Raw genomic sequence first — 22,765 nt, 5'->3', positions numbered from 1 at the left:
GGGTTTCAGAGGCAAAATTTCCCATCGAAAAAGAATTTAAATAAAATTGGATCAAATCAAATGGCCTCAGCCGCAAAAGGGCTACGGACCGATGAAAGAGGTTTGCTACTGTTTCCTTTGGACGGGATCGGGATTGAATATTTAGTCTCGTGCCCATCTCTGGCACCTATCCCTGTATCTAATTCATTCAATGATCCACATACATATATGTATATGTATGTTTCGGTGTACTATGTTTCAGATGTAAATACCTGTTCAATTCCCTTTATTACTGCGTTCAGTTTTAGGCCCGTGGCAGATTATTTGGGTGGGGCCCTCGCAATAAAAATCGTCACGTTGTTATTTAATTTGAATAAACCCCTTAAGTAGTTACCCAACACTATTAACAATAATGTGTGAATTTTAGTTAAATGTCTAAAAATTTTATTTTCAATGAAATGGGTTTATACATACAACATTTATAATGAAATAACAATTTAATTCCGAACTTTCTGTTCCACAAAAGCATCTATAATATCATCAAAGTTTAAAGATAGAGCCATAGAATTTTGAATAGGCAGAATAGCCAAGTTAAAGGCCCAAAACTTATCATATGTAGGCATCGGCGTAGCCAGAATGAAATTTAGGGGGGGCTCGACCCTATTAAGCTGGCATTTCAGGGTACTATTTCATATATATATAAAGAAAATTTGAAAGTTAGGGGGGCTCGAGCACCCCTTACCCCTACCTGGCTACGCCCATGTATGTAGGTCAGACTCTCACCGTATTGATCAATGTAGGGAGTTTTTGGGAAGCATTGCTAACGGTTTCCTGGCAAGTAGGGAAAATTTCATTGAATGGACCTGAAAATTAGATACGATTCTTATAAATTTAACCTCATGATGACCTGGGCTTGACCTCTAGATGACCTTGAAGAATCAAGCGATGCCCATATTCGGATTCAACGACAACAGAAGCCTATGTAGATATATAAACATTCATATTGAATAAATTGTTTTCCTAATTTACTCCCAAATGACCTCGAACCTAGGCTAACAGACCTCGCATTCAGCGCGTCGAATAACATAGGTTTCTAGAGGTTTGGTTCAATATGCAGAAAAATTTTTTTTTTTGTAGGTAAACCTGTGTTATTTATGAAAATATAGTTTATTCTATAATATAAACCACTTTATATAAAGTTCACAAAAATTAAAAAATTTTCATCAACATTTTCAACTTTTCTTTTTCAAAATTTCTAGAAAATTTTCGAATATGCAGCTTTGCATGGGAAATGAATAGATTTTGATCATGCGTTCTATGAAAAAAATGCTCAACACCCTCAAAAAAATAAAAAAATAAAAAAATCAACGTTAATTTTTAGCTATTAAAATTGAACGGGCTGAAGAACTTTATACTCGAAGATTTTCTAGAAATTCTGAATAAAAATTTTGAAATTTTGATGCGAATTTTTGAAATTTTTGTGAACTTTATATAAAGTGGAAAACTTTGATTCATATGGTTTATATTATAGAATGAACTATATTTTCATAAATAATTAATGCAATAAATTGGTCTTTCATTTGTCGCCTAGTGTATGTATCATCTAACAGCTTTGTTCGCTCTCTGGTCCACGTGTGCTTTTCAGAGTGATTTTTGGTCCAATGTGGCATCCAAACAATTAATTTTTTTTCGATAGATAATGTTGACACCTACCCTCTATTCGAATCGTATCGCGACGGCCAACTACGTATTTGCCTGTGAAAGGTACTATGGTGGTTTCTGCTGGGTTTATGTTCAGCATCACCTTAGCGCAGCATTTATTTTTCATTTTTTGGACATGATCTCGCAGAGCGTCTTCGAACATTCCAAAAAGTTGCCACAGTTTTTCAAACTTTGAGCAAATCTCTGAAAGAAGTTAAAAAAAAATCTCGCGATTTTTGTGTTTATTTCAGAAGTTTTGGAAATTTTCATGACTCAAGATTTCAGGTTCAAAAGTATAAAATTTAAATCTTATACACAGCGAAAACTATTTAATGAAATAGAAAAAAGTTAAAAGATACCTCTATGGGGTTTTTTCAAGAAAAAAGAATTCTTATTTTTAATGGGATTATCTTTTCATGGAAATCCAGAAGGAATTCAGTTATTTTCTTTTAAAATCACTTAATATCTCACAGTTGGAACTATTTCAAATATGACACGAATCCTTAATTTTTGCTTGTCCTAAGAATAATTCTGCTCGCCTCGGTGGATCTTTTTAAATGTCACTTTTTAAAGTAGGCACTCGAAAAATTTTGTACCCACTTAATTATGTAGAATTTCAAATGAAACTGTTTTATGAATGTCAGTAGATATAAAAAATTTTTAAGCAATGCTTGGCCACAGATATCTATATTAGAAAGACTGGTCATCAATCAGATTAGCTTCGTCCGCATTAGTAGAATAATTAATTTAAATTAGTTGCGACAAAATCAACATCTTTTCGTTGGAAGATTTTTTGTAGAAAATTTTAAAATTCGAAAAAAAAATATCAGAAAATTTTAAAGTCTTATAAAATAATATTTTTATTTAAGGTGGTTGTCGGTACAATGCGTTTTTGAGGCAATGTTATTATTTTTGCTATTATCTATTCCAATAAGTGCGAAATTATGAAGGAGCCGTGTAGGTACTCAAAGCAGCATTCACATAAAAAAAAAAACCTAACCGCCATAACCGCAGCCAGAATAGATGTGTGCCTCAGCGAAACCCAGCACCAACAAAAATACCTTCATAACTGTGCTATTATGCCATCATGCACCGCATTATCGACTCTAATTCAGTTTTCCACATCGTTCCTATAACACTTGCACACGTACGCCATTTACATACTCACGCGCGTCTACTGTCTCTCTCTCTCTTTCACTCTGTATATACCTACCACTATTCTTCAAACGCCATAGCTATGGCTGCACTGGAAATCAGAACCAATCACAATTTTGCTTTCACACAACAAATCAGCAACGCGTACACAGCCAAAGCGACGCTAGAACGCGTACGCCGGCATTAGCAGCGCGGTTAACATCAGCAGCATTAGGAAGGGGGCGTTGACGATACAGGCAAGGCATTGTAGATGACAGTGTGTGCGAAGGCATGATAATGGCGAGCCGCTATCTGTTGGTTGCAAATGCGGGAGTGTGTGTGTGTGTTTGGTTGTACGTGCGTGTGTGTGTGTGTGTGTGTGTGCAGCTCACTTGGGAGTTTGCGTAATGCTGAGCCATCTTGTTTGCGCATGCTGCAAACGACCAGTAAACTACTACAGTGGTCTCCGAAAACAGCAGCGTCGCTGTAGGGTAGGCGGCGGCGGCGGCAGACAAGCAGGCGAGCATACACACCGACACACATTGTTGGTGTAAGTGTTGTTGCTACTGCTGTTGTTATTTTTTGTTTTATTTCTTCGCTGTTTGTGGTTATGGGGCCAATCGCAACTAATGTTTAGCGCGTAGAAAAAAAAACTATGCATGCTGCTAATTAGCGGCCGCTACATTTACATGCGTGCATGCATATGTACATATGTTAGTGTACATGAAATGTTATTAGCTATACTTTTTGTTCTAAATAACAGACGTGTGTTAATGTTTTCATTTACGTACATAGGTATATCTATCATTTGCTTTCCTATTTGATTGGTGTGTGGCTTGTTCGCTGCGCTAATTAGGTCCTTACTGCTCGTGACTATTTTTTGCTTGTTTGTGAGTGAGTAGTTTTAGGCGCTTAGCTTCGTGCAGCATAAAATATTAAAAATACCTATTAATTTTATGTTTATTTTCCTAGTACATACATACTTTACATCGGTACTGATCGTTTCTCGTTTGATTTACTTTGATGAATGTAATATTGCAATAATGAATCAATAGGTATAATTTTTGCTGATAATTAATTAATAAATTTATCTTTGTGTCTCACCAACGACTTACGTATCTATGCTAACATTTTTTCGCTACAGTTCATATAATCAAAAGCAATCACCTTTTGACCCGTCTGCGGTTATAGTTTTCGTATGTACGGTGGCGGGCAAACAAATGGGGAAGCGACATTTTAATATGTTTTTGCTATTTTGATTTTGCTTTTTTAATGTTTATAGTTTTTTTTCTTATAAAGCTATAGCTCACTATCTAACAAAAACCATGTAAGTCTAAATTTCACACTTTGTGGAAGATTTATAAAAACTTGATATAATTCAGAAATGTTCTTCAAAATTTTAAAATTTGTGTTCCATATGAAAAAATTTGGGTCTTTTCTGTTGCTTCCAACTTTACAATTTTCTGTAAAAAAATTTCGAATTTTAAAAGTTTTTGTAAAAATAACAGAAAAGAATCAAAAATGGACAAGTTTGCAAACATATGTAGGTGCTTTGTATGGGAAAAATGCGTGGCACCGTCACCAAAAACAAAAAAAAATGCCATCAACGGTAGATACGTCCTAGCTACTTCAAACTTGCACTGTAGCTTACTAAAATTTAAAGGGTAGATACTATATGTATTTTTTTCTAAAAATCTGTTGTTAAAAAGTTTGAAATTTCGATGAAACATTGCCGAATTTTCCTAATTCCTATGAAGTTACATGGTTTTTGTTAGATCGTGAGTTATACTTACAAAAACAAAAAAAAAACAAAAAATAATAAACATTAAATAAACAAAATAAAAATTGTGCTTCTCTATTTGTTTACACGTCACATATATTTTTCTAATATTGAAGGAAAACTTTAATTATTATTTTACTTTTATATTTGTATTCGCAGTTGTCATCTCCCTTCTTAGCGGTGGCAGGCTTCATCGCAGGAAGAGGATCAGGTATTTGCGTTCTAAAATGTTGCAACCTTTCGGCGAGGCTATTATTCGATGCAATGAGGTTCATGGGGGGAGCTTCGTCTTCAAACCATTATTTAATTCAGACAACGTCAAATAATTGACGTGAGTAAAGAAAGCGGTTTTTTTCCATATACATACCTACAAATAAATTGTGTTTGCTCGTTATATGGAAACAAACGCGATAAAAAAAATTCTAAAAAAAATCAACCGTAATTTTTAGCCACTTGAAATTTGCACATTATTATACTAAAATTGAATAGGCTATAAAAATGTATACTATTAAAACTAAAAAACGTCTAACACTTCTGTGTAAAAATTTTGAAATTTTAGTGAAAATTTGTTGCATTTTTTTTGTAGGTACCTAGTTTTCTACAAAGTTTTTAAACTTGGGTTTCTATGGGCTTTGCTAGATAATGAACTGTATTTTAATTGAAAATTCTTAAAAATTCAAAAATAAACATAAGTGGCAAACAATAACACTTTGAAATACCTAGCGTGCTATAGATATGACCGACACCGTATGTGCCTAGATCAAAGACATAAAATCTATACAATGGAATATGTTTTGGCTGACTTAAACTCTAAGTCCTAGATAAAACAGCACCTCTAGGCTCAGGTTTTTGTGGGTTTCAGACATCGGCGTAGCCAGAATGAAATTTAGGGGGGCTCGACCCTATTAAGCCGGCATTTCAGGGTACTATTTTATATATATATAAGGAAAATTTTAAAGTTAGGGGGGACTCGAGCACCCCCTGCCCCTACCTGGCTACGCCCATGGTTTCAGAACTTACTCTGACTCTTTAGTTGCAGCCAAATTTGAATGTGTAGAATAATTGACCTCCATATGGGGATAAATAGAGATACTTTTCTGTAGAGGTCATTGTAGGAAGGGTAGAAATGAAAAAAAAGCTGTAAATTGTTTATTAACGGAGTTCTGCGCAAATATACTGCGGTCATGATTTTGTATAGGTACAAATGTATTTTTCGTTCACAAATATTTTCTACAGAAAAGTTTGAATTGTTCTTGCGAATTCTTTGTTACTGCCATGATAAAAACATAACATGGTCAAACCATTGAGAGACAGTCTGACGTTTGCTAGCAATATAACTTAAAAACTCAAAACTCAAACTCACACACACACACACACACACACACATTAGCATTTTCAATCTCAAACAACGACAATTTTGAACAATTTCATATTTTCATTTTAAATTTTATATGATTTTAAAATGCTTGCAGACGTCAGAATTGGATTGACGTTCTGCAACCAAATTCTGAGATAGGGCGTTCTGCAACCAAATTCTGAGATAGGAATTTTTCAATCAAAATTTGAAGTAGGGCGTTCTTGAAAAGTTTTTTTGAGATAGGGAGTTATTGAAAAATTTTCTGGGATAGGGCGTTTTCGAACTGGCTGCCGAGATAGGTCGATCTTCCACTTAGCCATAGATAATCTCTTTTTGTGCATTATTATATATTTGTATTATCTACATAGTTTTTATTATATCTTATCTTTTGGTAGGGGGGTAGGATCAAACCCTTTACCAAAATTTTAGAAAAGGTAATTGAAATCGCAAAAAAATTGGAAAACAAAAAACAGAAAACTGTTGTGTCACCCTTTATAATTTAATATTTATTTATGTATGTATGTACTTTATACACACAAGCAACAACAATGCCAGCAAAAAAATATAAAGCAAAACGCAATCACACTAGGGATGAGATATATAGGTAGCAACAACTAAAAAAGCACTAGAGAGCCTAGGCTCCATGTTCACTTGCGATTTGCTACTTTGACTGGAAGTCAGCTTTCATTTGTGCAACACTCAACGCACCAGCTCATTGTCTGGGCTCGCGCACAGCAGCAGCCTCTCAATGGAGGCAGACTGCACAACAAACGTCATCGTTCTTCTTCAGAGCTGTGGATGTCGGTCGACCCAGTAGTCCTTCACTGCACTGCACTGTATGTATGCGACTGTTTTATTGCACCTACCAGTGGTCGGACTTCTACCACATTGTGGTAGATCTGCCCCTTTTTTGAGCATCTACCACTTCTAGCACACAAGGTCTGAAGTCTACCACATATTCGCGTTTTGGAGTAGTTTAATTTTTGCTCGACATCATTTTTTTATGCTTTTAATTTTGGGAGCAAAAATTGCCCAACATTAAACACAATGTGATAACAATAATGAGAGAAAGCAAGATTTTGTATTCCCGGCTGAGATGAGATTTAAACATTTTAACTGATTTAAAAGTAAACAAAGCCGAATGGGAGGAAGAAATAAAGATAAACACATAAACAGTAAATTTGTTGTTAATATTCAATTTTTCGACAGGAAACGTGTTTCAATTGTCTTAGAATGCTAAATATATGATTTATAAAAAGAATTAATAAAGAAAATTTTAAAGATGGGAGATTTGTGAAAGTATTAATGAATTTCAGTGCATTTAAAGTTTCTGAGGCGTTAAATAGGTAGCAGTTTGCGGAACGCACCACCTTTGTTCGCTAAATCGTGATGTGATAAAAAGAAAAGCTGGCAGCACTCCGCAAGGTTGGAGAAATCTCTCAAAGTATGTTCGAAAAATATCTTTATAACGAAGGAACTGTTTTACACTGTCAAGAAAAACAAAAATCCCAAAACTCAACGCAGTTTTTAGCGACTTAAAATTCGCACTTTATTACATGTACTAAAATTTAAAAGTTTTTTTTTCTGGAGATTCTAATTGAAAAGTTTGCAATTTATGTGAAACGTTGCACAATTTTTTTAATTTTTGCACAAAGTTTTAAATTCGGATTTATATAGTTTTTTAGACAAAGAGCTATATCTACTTTTGTAAAAAATTAATAAACCTAAAAAAAACAAAGAAAAATAGCCAAAACTTGTTAAACTGTCGCGAGACTATTAATAGTTTCTGTTCGTAGTACATAAAAGACATAAATAAATAAGAAACTATCCAAAAACTGATATCTACCACATTTTTTTGAAATCTATCACATTTTTTTCCAGATTCTACCACACAGAATTATTTTAAGTCCGATCACTGACACCTATTCCTAGTTAGAGAATTCCGCCGCCGTTGCTGTAAATAGCACTCATATATCTACAGTGTTGCCGTTGAGAATTTTCAGTAAGTCGCAAAAAAGGGATAATTGACGAAAAAAGGGCCACAATATTGTTTTTGCTTTTATTTAGATACTAGTAAAAGAATAAATCTGAGATCCAAAGTCAAAATCAAATTTAGATGTATTATTAAAACTTTTCGCTGCTAGAACGTTCCGCTGTTGAATTTAAAAAGAAAATAGCGGGAAAAGCTTTGAAAAAAAAAATACAGAAATCGAGTTGTTGCAGGAGAGAGTTGCATTCCTTTAAAAGTTTTAAGTGCTACATTTTTTCGTACTTATAGGAGGAAATATTTTTTAAACAATAGCATAGCTATGTTAACAATTATTTTGGAAAAGGGTAAAAAAATTGCAATTTTCAAAAAGTCGGGTCAAAGGGTATCGGTGCCTAAAAAGGGCCAAATTGGCCCTTTAGTCGCACAACGGCAACACTGCTCGTACACCACAAGTGCCTTGCGTCGATGCGCCTGCTCAGCGCAGCACCACTAGTGATAGGTTAGGATTTTTAGACTGTTTTTATTATTTTTTATTTACCGTTTTTTCTACAATAAATACAGTAGATTTGTTGTTTTTTTTATATTGCACCCCTTCCATTGTTGTTCACTGTGTGCTACTTTGTTGTTGCCTTTTACTTTGTGTCATTGGTGGTTGGTTGGTTGGTTGGTTGGTTACTGACTGCAGGCAACAACAAAGCAGTTTGCACTGCATTACAACTGCTCTGCTCTGCTCTGGCGCTGCCCAACTATACACTGCTATATCGACACTCTGGCACTGCCTTCGGTGGCCTTGCTGCACTGCATTAGTGAAAACAATGCTGCTACAGCTACCACCACCATCACCGCCATTTATGTTGTTGTTGTTCGCACATACATAGCTGCATTGGGTTTTAGTTGCTTCACTTCCAACAGTGGTGTCCTACTCATTCGCGAACAGCCTGACACACACACACACACGCTGTCATGCGCTCACTCATTCACATGCACACTCCCAAGCGTTTATTGTTATTGCTGCTTTGCTGTGCTGTGCTGCGCTGTGCCTTTTGCTTTGCTTTTGCAATTGAACCCTCGCCAATGGTGATTCGTCGTGCTTGTTGACGTCGTCTACTGCGTCACTTTGTTCCGATACCTTGCTAGCTGCCTGGCTTGTTGGCTGGCTGGCTTGCAGGCTGACTGCTGCTGCGCCGTCGCTGGCTATGCTTGTCTCGTCGGCATTGTGTGCGCGCCGCAGCGGCCGTAACAGCCTCAGCAGCGGCAATGCCGGTCATAACATCACACTGCGGGATTCAGTTGGGGTTTAACAGCCACTCGGGACGGTACAGCTGTCGCAAGAACTTGGGCAAGAGTAGCGTCACACATTTGAGCCAAAACACTGTAGTGCCAGCTTGAGCTGACTTATTTTTTTTGTGTTTTTTTTTATAGCTGCTTCAATCCGGGAAAATCCCTAATTCTCAACGGGCTTTTTTGATATTTCGAGAGCGTCAATGAAATTTGTACAAATCAGCGCAGCTGTCAAACAAATTAGTTATTGAACATACACTGAATATTTTTGGAATAATTCGATGAATTTGCGTATACACCAGTGACCGAGCGGGCGTCCCAAAACGACCGACCGACCGATCGATCGGCCGACTAACCAAACAATCAATTGATTGACAGTGTGTGTCGTTTGGCGTTGTGAGACAGTGTGGCAGAAAAGTGTGCGTACGTTTTGCGCGTCATTGTGTATGTGTTTGTGTGCGATTTTTTTATTAAATGTTTTTTGATGCAGTAGCAGCAGTTGTGTGAAACCCCACGAGGGGAAAGTGTGAATAAGCCGAGTCGCAAGTGTAAACGCTTAACTGAGCGCGTAGTAAAAAAAAACAAACAAAACAAGTGATTGTATACAAATCAACTTTCGTTGTTGTTATTGGTATGTGCTGCAGAAAAAACGCGCGCTTTAAAAAACAGCGAACAAATAGTGGCAGCAACAACAACACATGCAGTGTTGAATAACTCATAAACGATTTAGTTTTCTATACTGAATTAATTTCGTGCTTTTTTCCACTCCGCGTCACCGCCTTCACACCAACAATTTGCTCTTTTTCTCATCCCTTCCGTGCGTGTAACGGCTTCAAGCTGCGTTCTGACGAACCAGTACCGGGCTTTAGCTCGGCCACACCATGGCCCACGCTCGAATTAGAATGGGGCCGCAAGCTATATCCGTCGACCGGTCCACGTTCGGCGAGCGGCCTCATGTTTGGTCTGCCACCAACGGCAGCGGATATGAATCAGCCGCGCGGTCCCATGACTTCGCTGAAGGAGGAGCCGTTAGGTGCGCGCGCCTGGATGCAACCGGTCATCGATCAGAGCAAGTAAGTGGACAAAAAATGGAGGTTCGATGAAATGAGTGGGTTTTTTTCGAAAAGTTAGGAATGCTCGCTATCTAACGATTTTTGATACACAAGTAGGTAGGTATAAGTGGAAGTAGGAATACTCTACCAGCCGTTTGAAGATTATTTTTATACTTAACTGCATCCCTTATGCTTCCCTAAAAAAATTCAAGTATGGCAATATGGCTGAAAGTTCTGGCTTCGAAGGTTTCTATTTAGTTGTCGGTTGGTTTTGGCAGGGTGTATCTTAAAGTTCATTTTCACCAAGCCTATTAGAAAAAGGCTATTATAATTCGAAGGGGCTAGTTGCGCACATTTAGTATAAACCAAACAAAAGTATAAAATTCAAAAGTATCTAAGCCTTGCCGATCATTCCATGTTAAAATTTTTAGAACTTATTTGGCCTCTTATCTCTTATCTTCAGCCTTTGATGGCAATGGGCTGTTAGATGCGTCTTGGCTGAATTTTCATCACCCCTGGAAAAGTTGTAGCAGGTTCAGAACAATTCATTGTAGGTATCTCAGCCGATCGGAGGCTCAAGATTCTTCTATTACATAAATCTCCGTGCTCATAGAAAATTTTTTGCGAGAGAATTGCATCAATACGTTATTTACGAATTACGAATTTTTTGCCAATTAATAACCAGTACTGAAAAAAAAAACTTAAAAACTTTTTTGGAACGTTTGACCGCTGTTATCTAATATGTATGTACATATTTTTTTTTATAAAAAAAAAGGTTCATTTTTGATAGAATCCGAGTTTTGCTTAGCATAATTTTGAAAAAATTTGGGAAAAACGGGCTGGACGGAATTTCAAAACTGCCGAAAACTAGTTTGGCTCAAAATAAAGAAGCTTGCGCTTTGTAAAAAATTAAAAGTTTTACAATAAAATTATTAAAATTTATGAATTTTTTTTTAGAATTATATAAAATTGTAAAAATTTACGGCATTTTTATCAAAGACTAATATTTTTTTTTAATCGAATAAATAAAAAAAATATTGCGTTGAAAAATTATTTATTGAAAGGGTTACAGGATGAAAAAATTAAAAAAAAATTTGACGCTTAAAAAAATCTCGTACTCTTAAGAATATTTTAAGCGCTTCTCCAATTCGAAATCCAAAGTATCTACTACAAAAGCAGTGGGATTGGTAGAAAGGCGCAGAAAGTCGGTATGTAAATTTTTATGTCGTTTTTACTTGACCGATTTGGCTGATTTTTTACCACCACTTTATATCAACGTTTATAGTGCTACATAGGGAAAATTTATGTTGTTTTCTTCAATCCTTAATTAGATTTTCCGCTTAAGGCTTCTTTATTGTGAGCACGATTTCTTTGTTAAAAAAATGCTTACAACTTAATATAAATAAAATATTTATTTTATTTTTTATTTTTAACTGAATAAGAATTTTGTAAGCATAAAAGAAGTTTTTAAACACTTTAAGGACGATTTTCTCGACTAAACGGGAGTAAATATTTTCATTTAAACAATTCTTTTTTCCTCTTAATAGTAAAGAATTTATTAAATAAAAAGTTACAAGATGTACCACTTTTATTTATTTCACAACCAAAAAACAAAACTAATTTGAATGTAAAATATTTTTGATCCTCTTTTAAAAATGAATTTAATTTGAATGCTTGCTAATTCTTAAAAATCTTGAAACACTTTTTTAAAAAGTGGTTCGGTTCAAACAAAGCGCTTCGGCTCAAACAATTGTGGAGAATTTCGGTTCGGTTATTCTTTCAGTTATTTGGTAGAAAAAATCCGTTTCAAACCCGGTCCGGTTCAAACTCGGTTCACGTCCTTGAAATGTATGAAATTTCTTGTGAGCTGCATACTGTTTTAATAAATTTTGATAGAAAAAAAAATCTTTTACATTTCCTGAGCGGGGTTTTTATATGAAAGTTTTATTTTTCTCGAGATCTGGATACCAAGTTCTTTTACATTAATTCTTGAAACAAAAAATCCAAAAAAATTTGGGGTCATTATTTCTGCAGATGCATCTTAATAGTTTTAGACATTTTAAAGTTTTTCTCTTAGTTAAAAAAGGACACATAATTTTACACTAAAAAAAAAGTCAACAATTTTATTGAGCGTAACGGCGTTTTTTTTATGGAAAACATTTAAAAAAATTTGTTCTTAAAAACCTGAAACTTACTTTTCTAACAAATCATCTTAAAGGGCTGTTTTCAACTCTCAAGTAAAATTACAAAAAAAAAGGGCTTTGCTTGTGCTGAAAAATTCTTGAAGAAATAAATAAACGACCATTTTTTCCTGAGAGCTGCAAACTTATTTAAGAAATTTTGATAGAAACACTATTTATCCATTTCTTGTTCGTCATTTTATATGATTTTATCTTTTTTCTTGAGAGCAGCCCTTAAAATGTTAGAAACTCTAAAACTCCTATTTTTTCAAAGTAACAACACAAAATTTATTAATAGCTTTAAACTTGTCTGTGAACTATCTGTAAAATAAATTTAAAATTTTTTATGCTAAAAACAATTTTTTTAGTTTTAATATTTTGAAGATATAATTTTTTTCCTTTAGGTAAATAACACCAAAGAATAAATAAAAAAAACTTTAAACATTTAACAATGCTAGAATGCAAGGTACATTGAACAGGTAGTATCAGTAGAGCAGCTGATTTGATTTATTTTCAAATTATTTGGTCTCGAAAATGTCAAATATTTTTAATTTTTTCTCACAAAAATTCTGAATTGTTAAAATCCATTTGCATGTAAAACCTTTTTCCATACAAAACAAGCGATTGAATAGCAGCTTTTGGAACGTTCGCACAACTCAGCAGCACAACCGCTGATTACTGGCCCTTGTAAAGGATGGATCAATGCTTCGAGAAGCAAACAAATTTACTAGGAAAGAAAGTTGCAACAATTTTTATTTTTTCCAATTTCATTTTTTTAATTATTTTTGTATTTCACATGGCACCCTTTGATTTAGAAGAAAAAATTCAGAACAGTTGTTGACACTTTCGATACCAGAAGCAACAACAAAATACACGCAAATGTTGTTTTTGCTCTCCTGATACTACCTGTTTAATGTGCCTTGCTAGAATGTTTAAATTTCATAAAATTTTTTCTGAGTAACAACACAAAATTAATTGAAAACTTTGAATTTACTTAAATAAGTAAATTAAATGTTTTTTAGTAAGAACTGTATTTTTTAAATCATTATTTTATTATTTTGAGTTAAATTTTTTTTTCGTTTTCATAACAAACAAAATAGTTTGAATATTTTTGAGTTTAAAAAATTCTTTTACGTACCACGAAAGGAAAGAAATTTATACAATATTAAAATTCCAAACTTTTCGGCGTTCTAGTAAAATTTCTTTTAAATTTTCAAAAACTTGTAGATTTTAAAATACTTGTCTACGAAAAAAAAACGATGTAATACTTGGAGAACAGTGGATAACAGAAAAAGTAGAATAATTACCGCATTAATAGCTAAAGATTTGCATTCATAAAAATACATTCAATTCTCAGAACACAAATATGTAGCAATATAGGGATTGTATATGGATATGATAAAGTTTTTTGAACTAAAAAAATATAAACCCTTAATAACTAGCTTAACTAATTAGGCCTACAGAAATAAATAACAAACAAATAAAATGCTACAAAATGGCGGCGCCAAGCGGTAACTAACCTTTAAGAAATCATCTCATAAGGGCTCTCGCTAGACAACTAAGCTAACCCACTTAACCAAATATTTTTCAGGCAATTGAAGAACTATTCTTGGTGAGAAATCCACTACAATTCTTATACATTAATTTTAGAATAAGCAAAAAGGTCTCCATACGCAACGGTACAAGTCGAAATAGCGACAAATTAATAAATAGAATAATATGTAAATCCGACCAAAAATTTATATTTTACAATTCCATAAATCTAAAGAGAAATAAATATGTAAGCTTGCGGAACCCTTCGGAGTTGAGCCTTAGTTAGTTTTGTTAGTCCGTTTCATATGGATGAACAGGTCAAAAGCTCAGTGCTCGAAAGTGTGTTTTTGGTATACATGTGGTGAATCCAAAATTATGGTGGCATTGAACTCTACTCAAATAAAGATACGTAATTTGTTTACCTGCTATGCACGCATATACGTAGTAACTAGAGCATCCCTGAGGCTTTTATGTACTTCCATATGTAAGCCCCCCCTTTTCATGTGTCAACACTGCGCCGCTGTTGCATGCCACCCTTTACCGTTGGGAATTTGTAATGCGAAACGTCTCGCAAAAGTCTCCCCCGAAAAATTAACCGCCACACACACACGCACACATACACACTTAATTTATACAACCATCAATCCACGCACTCAATTTCGACCCTGTACAACCACGTGCTACAGCGTTTTATTGCGTTTTATTTCATACGCTTTGTTGGCGAAGTGGAGGAGGTACTCGTATGTTGAAGAACAGCAAAAAACAACAGCGACGCTAAAAATTTGGCGGTGCCCTTCTGCTGCCGCCGGTATAGCTTTTGTGTAGTGTTTAAACCTAAAGCTTCTTTTTGACATGTTTTTTTTTTTTTTAATATTAATGCCAAGAACACACTCAAAAACGCACTCACACACTCACTCACTCACTCAAAAAAAAAAAGCACAAAAATATTGGCGACAAATTGGAGGTGTCGCTTTGCCAAAATTCTACTACTTTTTGCTTGTACTTGGCAACCATGTACAGATGGTTTTCGCGCCAACTTTCAACCCCCTTTGGCGGGTGTCATTGCTCTCTTGTATGCTCCACTGCAGCTTCACTCCTTCACTACATGTTAGCGGCATAAACTTGCTCGCGCGCCTTAAACACTCAACTCAACTAAACGCAACATTCCACTCCACTCATCCGTATCTCCATAAGCTCACTGCTGCCGCCGTCAATGCTTCCTTAGTAAATACACCAGTTAGTTAAATTTCGCAAGGATATATTAACTGTTTACTTTTGTGTAGTATCCTTTGTTGCATGTGTGTTTATTTGTATCTAAATATGTACGTATGCATGTGCGTGCTTGTGCGTCCTGTAATGAAGTCCTTTCTTGACTCAAAGTCAACCATGTCTTTGCCCTTTTCTCTCTGGCGCTTAGTTTTGATTATTCCCACTTGTTGTTGTGCTATTTTATGTGTTTATGTTGTTGTTGTTTACTTGTTATTTTCACTTTCGTTTGGCTTCCTTTTTACTACACACATTTCGTCTACTTATTACGGCGCTCTTCTAAGGTTTTCTTCTGCTGTACATATTTATTTCTGGTGTTTTGTGCTTATCAAAGGGATTTCGTTTTGTCTGAGAAAGCTTTTTTATTTGGTTAGTTTTCATTGAGATGCTTAAAGCGAGTGGTGTTTCCAAAAGCGAGAAGAAGTACAAAAGAAGCGTAGAAGCTGGTGAATTGCTAGTTGACAGTGAAAATGAAAGTGTGAATGGAGTTTTAAGCGCCAGTAGTCGTAGTAGTAGTTGTAGTAGTGGTAGTGAGTGTTTGAAGAAAATGACCGCAGGACTTTTGTATTTGGCGACGGCAAATCACAATCATGACAAGGCATTGAGGTATATACAAAAATTTGTAGTGAAAAATTTGCAGAGGACAAAAGCGCATGAAATGTGAGAAATTGAAGAAGAAAAATTGAGAAAAAAATAAATAGAAACGGAGATTCAGAAATATTTGATGCTGTGAAAAAAAAGAAAAAATGGCGTTAAATTGGACAGAAATTAGATTTGACGGGAAATTGCGGGCATTAATTGCGCATTTGTATGGTACATGTCCATACATATATGTATGTACATACATTAGAGCGTGCCACATTACAAAAAAAGTATTTTAGAAAAGCAATTTCAAAGCGATTTTTTCCAAGCCTTTTTAAATTTTTCGGTGTACATTGGGCAGTAAATTTTTTGTATACTTCTACTGGAATAAACAAATTACTTCCTTAGCAAAATTTAATAAATTGTTGGAAATTTTTTTAACATTAGGGTGATGTTAATAAAATTGTAAAAAAAAAATTAATTCTCGAGGCAAAAACATAGCTATATATCATACTTTAATATACGACTGGAAATACTGAAGATTACGTTTGGGCAAAATTTTTTTTCTTTTCGAAATCGCCTTGCACAAATCCTTTAAACTTTGGGGTGTACGGCGAACTTTTGTTTCCGGTACGATCTAATGTATATACAGACATATGTATGTATGTGAATCTGCAATTTGCTGCAAAATGCTTGTAAACAAAGAAAATAGTAGATATCGCTTATTTTGAGGGGCAGCAATCGAATGTATGAACACACACATAGATACAAATACATGCACACATACATACATATGTACCTCTATGAATATATCCATATTCCTAGCGTTTGCCATAATCCTCTAAAGGCACATATCGACTTAAAAACCTCTCAGCACAACGCACTGAAACAACGAATTTGTAAAATTTTTTGAACTTTGTATTATTAAAAACTACAGTTGAAAAATTTAAATTACCGAAAATTCATTTTAAATATTAAATATCCATTTGGAATGCTCCGTTTAGTTTGCTTCAGCGCAAAAACACTAAATTAAGTTAAGCTATTTTGTCAAAAATCTTTCTTCACGAGTATACTTAGCAGCGTGTGGGTGTGTTTTCAAGCAAAAGTACTACAAATGTACATACAAAGATATGTGCATATGCATGTATATATGTACATATGTATGCACGTATTTTTGTGCGCTGTTCTACTCTGATGTGCAGTCAGTCAATCCAATGTCAATGTATGTATGTATGTATGCACACAAATTTTGCACTTTTTTGACTCGATAAAAAAGCGGCAGCGTGAAAAATGTTGTAGATACAGATAAATATAAAAAAAAAATTTAAATAGGAAATTCATTTTTTTTTGTTATAAAAAATGTACCTAACTAAATCATACCAAAACAATCGAAATTAATTACGAGCGCGGTTTGATAAGACAGTGATATTTTATATAAAATCAATATTTTCAGTAAAAAAAGGTTTTTAATAAAGCCATGTCAAGTGATTTTCGAAAATTTCTGTACGTAACGGAACTTAACGGCGAAGCAACTTTTCTGTGTGGAAAACACAACACTGCTTGACATACATAAATATGAATATCCTCGAAAATATTTAGTTAAGGGACAACCAAAGAGCCACTTCATCAGTTTTGGAACCAAAAAATAGCCGGAGGGGGGGCTAAATATGGTAAATATACTGGATGGCGAAGCAAATTGCAACCTACTTACTTTGTTCCGCTTTTCGTCGAGTCTTAGCAATCGCTGCACCCATTGAGCGGAATAGATTAATTTTTTCCTAATCAAATATTCATGTAAAACGTATTGTATCAAAAAAATTTGCGAGTTGGTATGTTTTCAAATTCAAACTAAATGGGGCAGACTGCCCCATATTTGACGCGAAAAATTCATAAAATCACTGACAATGAGGCTGAGCTCGTAGATGAAGAAAATCCATTTTGCAGCGTGCAACAAATGCACTTTCAATTGTCCATGCAAATTGTATTTTTTCAACAAATACCTGCAGTAAAATTGACGTTTAATTTAGAAGAACAGTAAAATAAAAATAAATCACCAAAAATTAAAATTCTTTCAAAAATTTTGTTAGCCGCAACATGTGAAATGCCAGACATGCAGAGTAGTTTGATTCCTTGGAGAATCTTTATATTAAACATTTATCTTACATATTTTCTAAATTTTTGTCAGCTTCCTTATTAGATTCTTTACAGTAAAAACTTGAGCGAAAATTTAAAAATTTTTCATATAATTTTTTTTTATAAATTTTTGTGAGCTTCCTTATTAGATTCTTTATAGTAAAAACGTGAAAGAAATTAAAAAAAATTTAATATTTTTTTACATTTTTTTATAAATAAAAAAAAAATACTTTTATATTTTCCTCATTATATCAGGAACATAGAGAATTAAAATTGCTAATATGACATATTTTTCATCTTTACAACACAATCTTTTAAAAATTAAAAAGTTGGTGAATTCTAGCTAACTTTTTATTAGACACAATGCAATCTTTTATCTAAAATACTAAACACTTTTTTTATTTATTTTGCTTCTTGAATGGCTCTAACAGCCAATTTCACGAAAGCAATTTAAGTGAAAAATGATTTAAGTTTTTTGACTTTTATACGGAAATTGACAGAAAATAAAAATTAATTTTCCATTTAAATTGCTTGCGAAACCGGCTGTAAGAGACAGTTTCACGAATTTAAGTGAAAAAATATTTTTTGCCCGCCAGTTTCCATTTTGAATTCAAATAAAAAAAAATTTTTCGCTTAAATTGCTTTCGTGAAACTGGCTATAAGTATTTTTCTAGTAAATACTTTTATTTTATATGAAATTTTTTAATTCTTAAATTTTTTACAAAATATTTTTATTTTCATAGTAAAGACTACATACGTATGTAGGTATGCATGCCCAACTTTCTTCTTGTTTTAAATTTTCATGAACATAAATATTTTTTATTTTATTATTTGTAGTTCTTCATAGTAAGGGCCTCAAAAAATAAATATAAAAGTGGTTTTCTTCTTAGTAAAATGTGAGTGATACCCAGGACCTTGTCGAAATTGTGCAGAGTTATTCTGATGGCATGAGGATTTTTGCGATTTCCTTGTAAAAGTTTGCACTCCATATTTACATATCATTTTTTTTTTAATTTTAAGAAGTTTGAAACTTAAAAGCTCTTTAAAAAAAATCTACAAAAAAGCAGGCGCAGTTTCTTATTTATTTTTATATTACTTCTCATTAAATACTAAAAAAAAACGGTAAAAAAATTTTTATTCAAAAAGTTTTTAAAAGAAGTTTTAAAGTTAAGTAGCATTTATTTTAGTATTTTTTTAGTTTAAAACTTCAAAACTAGCTAACTTCTAAAAATCTACCGAAAACGGAACAATTTTAAATTTTTTTTAGCTAAAAAACCAAAATAATTAAAAAGTCAAACTTTTTCGTGACAAAAAACCAAAAAAATTAATATATTTTTTTTTTTGTTTTAAATTCATGAAAATAAATTCTACACGTCAGTTAAAGCGATTTCGCATACATACATAAATGCTGAAATTTTTTTTTTACCATATCAAAAAGGACACTTTTTAAATATATCTTACAAATTTCAAGGTATTTTACGAGCGCACAGTCACATCTATGCATTTTTTACATAAATAATAATCCATTGCACTGCCTTTAACGTAAAGCCACCTCTCTTTTAGCCACTTACCGCAATATCTTTCAGTCAATAAATTCACTGCTGCAATTGCTTATGCAATCGCAAATGTTGGGCAATAAAATGCATTCAATATTACAACTGAGGAACAGCTGCAGAGTGAGTGAGAAGGTGGCAGTAAATATTGAGTGCCACTTTGTTGGAAGAATAAATGTAAAATAAAATGCTTTTCGACTATCGATTTTACATAATAAATCAAATGAAGTTTTACACATTTTTATGATTTATGTGAGCACAGCTACATACAGCCATGGTATAAAGGTCAAAAATTATCCAAAAATCGAGTAACTATTTACGTAGATATGAGTAGCGTGTAGAAAGTATGGCCTTTATGGCTGCTGAGTAAGCCAATTAAATTGAAAGTATTGAAACTGTTTGAAAGCGTGAGAAGGGAGCCCAGTAAAATTGCATGTGATAGCTGTTTGTATAACTTCGATTAGATATGAGTTTATTAAACTAAAATCGCTTATTATTTTTTATTCTGTTTTCGTTTAATTTTTGGTGCAAACAAAATGCAAAATATTAAAAAAAAATTTGTTTTTATCTCCTATAATTTCCTCCTCTTCGATGCTGATAATTTATTTAATTGTCTTTAAAACTTCATTCTCCTTAGTTGGCCAGTGTAGACTGCGTACCCGACGCTCGTCTTGTGCTAGTGGTCAGATCTGGGATAGTGGCCGTTTACCGCAAAGTCGATATTAATTTCTCACTGAAATGGCATTCGAGTTTCTCCTCTTTGTTAAGCTCTAAGTGGAATTATTTGGCCTAATCTTCGTTAAGTTAGTTAAGGGTTTTCAAGAAACCTGAATGATGTCGGACTTCTTTAAAACGGCTCTGTACTTCTTTAGAGTTTCTAATTCTGCCTATCTAGTCTTACGGAGAAGTGCCTGCAACCAGAGGAGTAGCAACTTCTAATTTTTGCTTTCGTGGCTTCGAACTTTCTGGTGTTGAAATCTCCTTTTCTGTTTATTTGTCGATAATTCGTTGCTAAGCTTGGGTCGGTGCAATCTCATGTATCGGATACCGATGAATTTTACTGTCTCTTGGAATTGCGGGCAAAGTATTGGCGGTTCACTCAGCCATTAGACTCAACAGCTCTGGGTTCTGGCCAGGCGCCAATCAGGAACTTCTCTATCAAACGCCTCGGAATACTTCCAAATCAAGCTGTATTGGGTCCCACTGATATCACTGGCACAGTGATGAACTGTTTGGGCAGGGCTTCCTCGAGGCCATCCCCTCGGACAGAGAGGGCATAGCAGTTCCGTTGGAAACCTGCGGCCTGCTCTTGGACAGATGGACTCACAGTCCGCTCAGCGAGCGCTGGGCGAAACCCCCGACATGCAAAGTTGCAAGGTCCTTCTGACCGCGTGTCGGCCAGAAATATATTATCTGGTTGCAGTCCAATTTGCATTCCTAGTTCGATCTGCAACCTTGTTCCATAACAACGATGTTGAACTGGGAGATGGGTATCTTGATTTTAATTAACTCTCCCAGTATGCTTGAGAGCACTCCACCTTTACCTGTGTCATCTGATAGGAAGATAGGAGAAGATCCTGTCCTAAAGGATTTGCACAGCTCTAATGAACCCATTGCTCATCATACAGTCTTCCACGTTGCGACTGTGGCGGTCGTCGTTGTCTTCTGCTACTGGGAAGTGGGTGGTCAGAAGACCTATTTCCCTTTTCTCATCGTTTCTCAAGTGGTTGTTATTAGTAAGATTTAGCACCAACTGTCTCTCAAGTGTTTTTCTAGCTATGGCCCTAAACTTGTTTAATGGGCTTCGCGAATCATATTGTTGCAGGTGGTTAGGTTTGACGCGTATTCATCCCAGTTACCATATCGCTTCGTTAGGTTGAGGAGTTTGCTGACTTCTCCCCGCACATCTGAGAGAAGGATTCCTTTTGTGACCCTTTGGCTCTACTTAATAGTCGGCAGCTCGATTCGATTCGTTTGCCTTTATTATTGTAACGTACATGCCGGTGACTTACACCTCCAAGTCCACCCATAATTTCTCTATTTTAGTTGTGTTCAAAATTAAATCTTTCTCTTCGCTTATTAAATACATATTTAACGCTCTTCTTCAGCAACGCTAGTAAATTTCTCTTAATCAAATATTTGCCTATTATTATTTGCCAAACATTTACATTCCATCGCGATGAGTGGAAAGTAAATTTTTTAATTTTCTTTACAAAACACTGCGGCAGGTCGAGGGTCACACTTCACCCGCGGAAAGTCAGAGGAGTGACTATGTATAATTTCGCATTTTGTCATGCAACTATTTAATAATACCAGCAAACGGTGTTACGCTAGTGCAATTTTCCATGAATAAATAAACAAAATCTGATAAAAACGGCATTTTCTAAATTAAATTGTTTGCAAAGCGGGTGGGAAGGGTGCAAAAAATATATGTAGGTATGTATATTAGAGTTGAAGAGTAGCGCGACTAAGGACTCCTCTTGACTTTACCGCCGCATAAGCATATGACTATGTCCTACGGTGTGGACAAAATGTTCAATGTGTTGGATTGGTTTTTTTTAAGGTTTGTTTTTTTTTGCTTTCTTTTGTTGCTGTTTTGAAGGCGTTTACAAGCCCATAACGTCATTTAGCTGCCATACTGACTGTGCGGCGGATCCGATATGTGGTTACAAACGTAGCTTTATTATTACCTGAGACATATTTGTATATACATGTGGGTTCATATGTATGTATGTATGTATGGATGATGATTTGTTTGCATGTAGTATCCACTCGCCGGTAAGTTGTTGACATTTAACATATGCGCAACCACTCATAGCAATTATCATGTCTGCTTGACATGGACACCGCACATAAATAGTCGGACATATCATATATTCATATTTCTAGATATTTACATATGTACATATCATTGTATTTGTTGTAGATATGTAAAGTATAGGCATTCATATGCATATACATATGTACATGTCGACATACTTATGTATGTATGTATGTGAAAAACATTGGTATCCTGTGGAAGTGAGAGAAAAGAAAAAAAAGGTGGAATCATAGTTGGATATGCCGGTATGACGAATTGTTGAGTACCCACCTATTTATGTACTTATATGTGTACTTCTGTACATGCATATGCATCAGATATATCCACTAACATAAATTTAAACACAAACATTTAAGCCTGAAAATAAGTGATAAAAACTTCTCAAGCAATAGTATTTTAGTGAGACCCTGAAAATAAGTCTCA

At 34.5% G+C, this 22,765-nt stretch overlaps 1 protein-coding gene across 2 annotated transcripts in view; it reads left to right on the top strand.

Moving 5' to 3' along the window:
• Window positions 1–10,077: 10,077 nt before the first annotated feature.
• Window positions 10,078–22,765, top strand: part of LOC118744751 (transcription factor collier) — a 97,249-nt gene continuing 84,561 nt past the window's right edge. For both annotated transcript variants that reach the window (XM_036478033.1, XM_036478032.1), the window contains exon 1: window positions 10,078–10,295. In XM_036478033.1, coding sequence (XP_036333926.1) covers window positions 10,177–10,295 — 119 coding nt within the window. In that variant the 5' untranslated portion in view covers window positions 10,078–10,176. The remainder of the gene's footprint in view (window positions 10,296–22,765) is intronic.

The sequence above is a fragment of the Rhagoletis pomonella genome, unplaced genomic scaffold, assembly GCF_013731165.1.
Source record: "Rhagoletis pomonella isolate Grant_MI unplaced genomic scaffold, Rhpom_1.0 Rhpom_scaffold_00008, whole genome shotgun sequence".
Taxonomy (NCBI): Eukaryota; Metazoa; Arthropoda; class Insecta; order Diptera; family Tephritidae; genus Rhagoletis; species Rhagoletis pomonella.
This window is presented reverse-complemented; position numbering and strand designations above follow the sequence as displayed.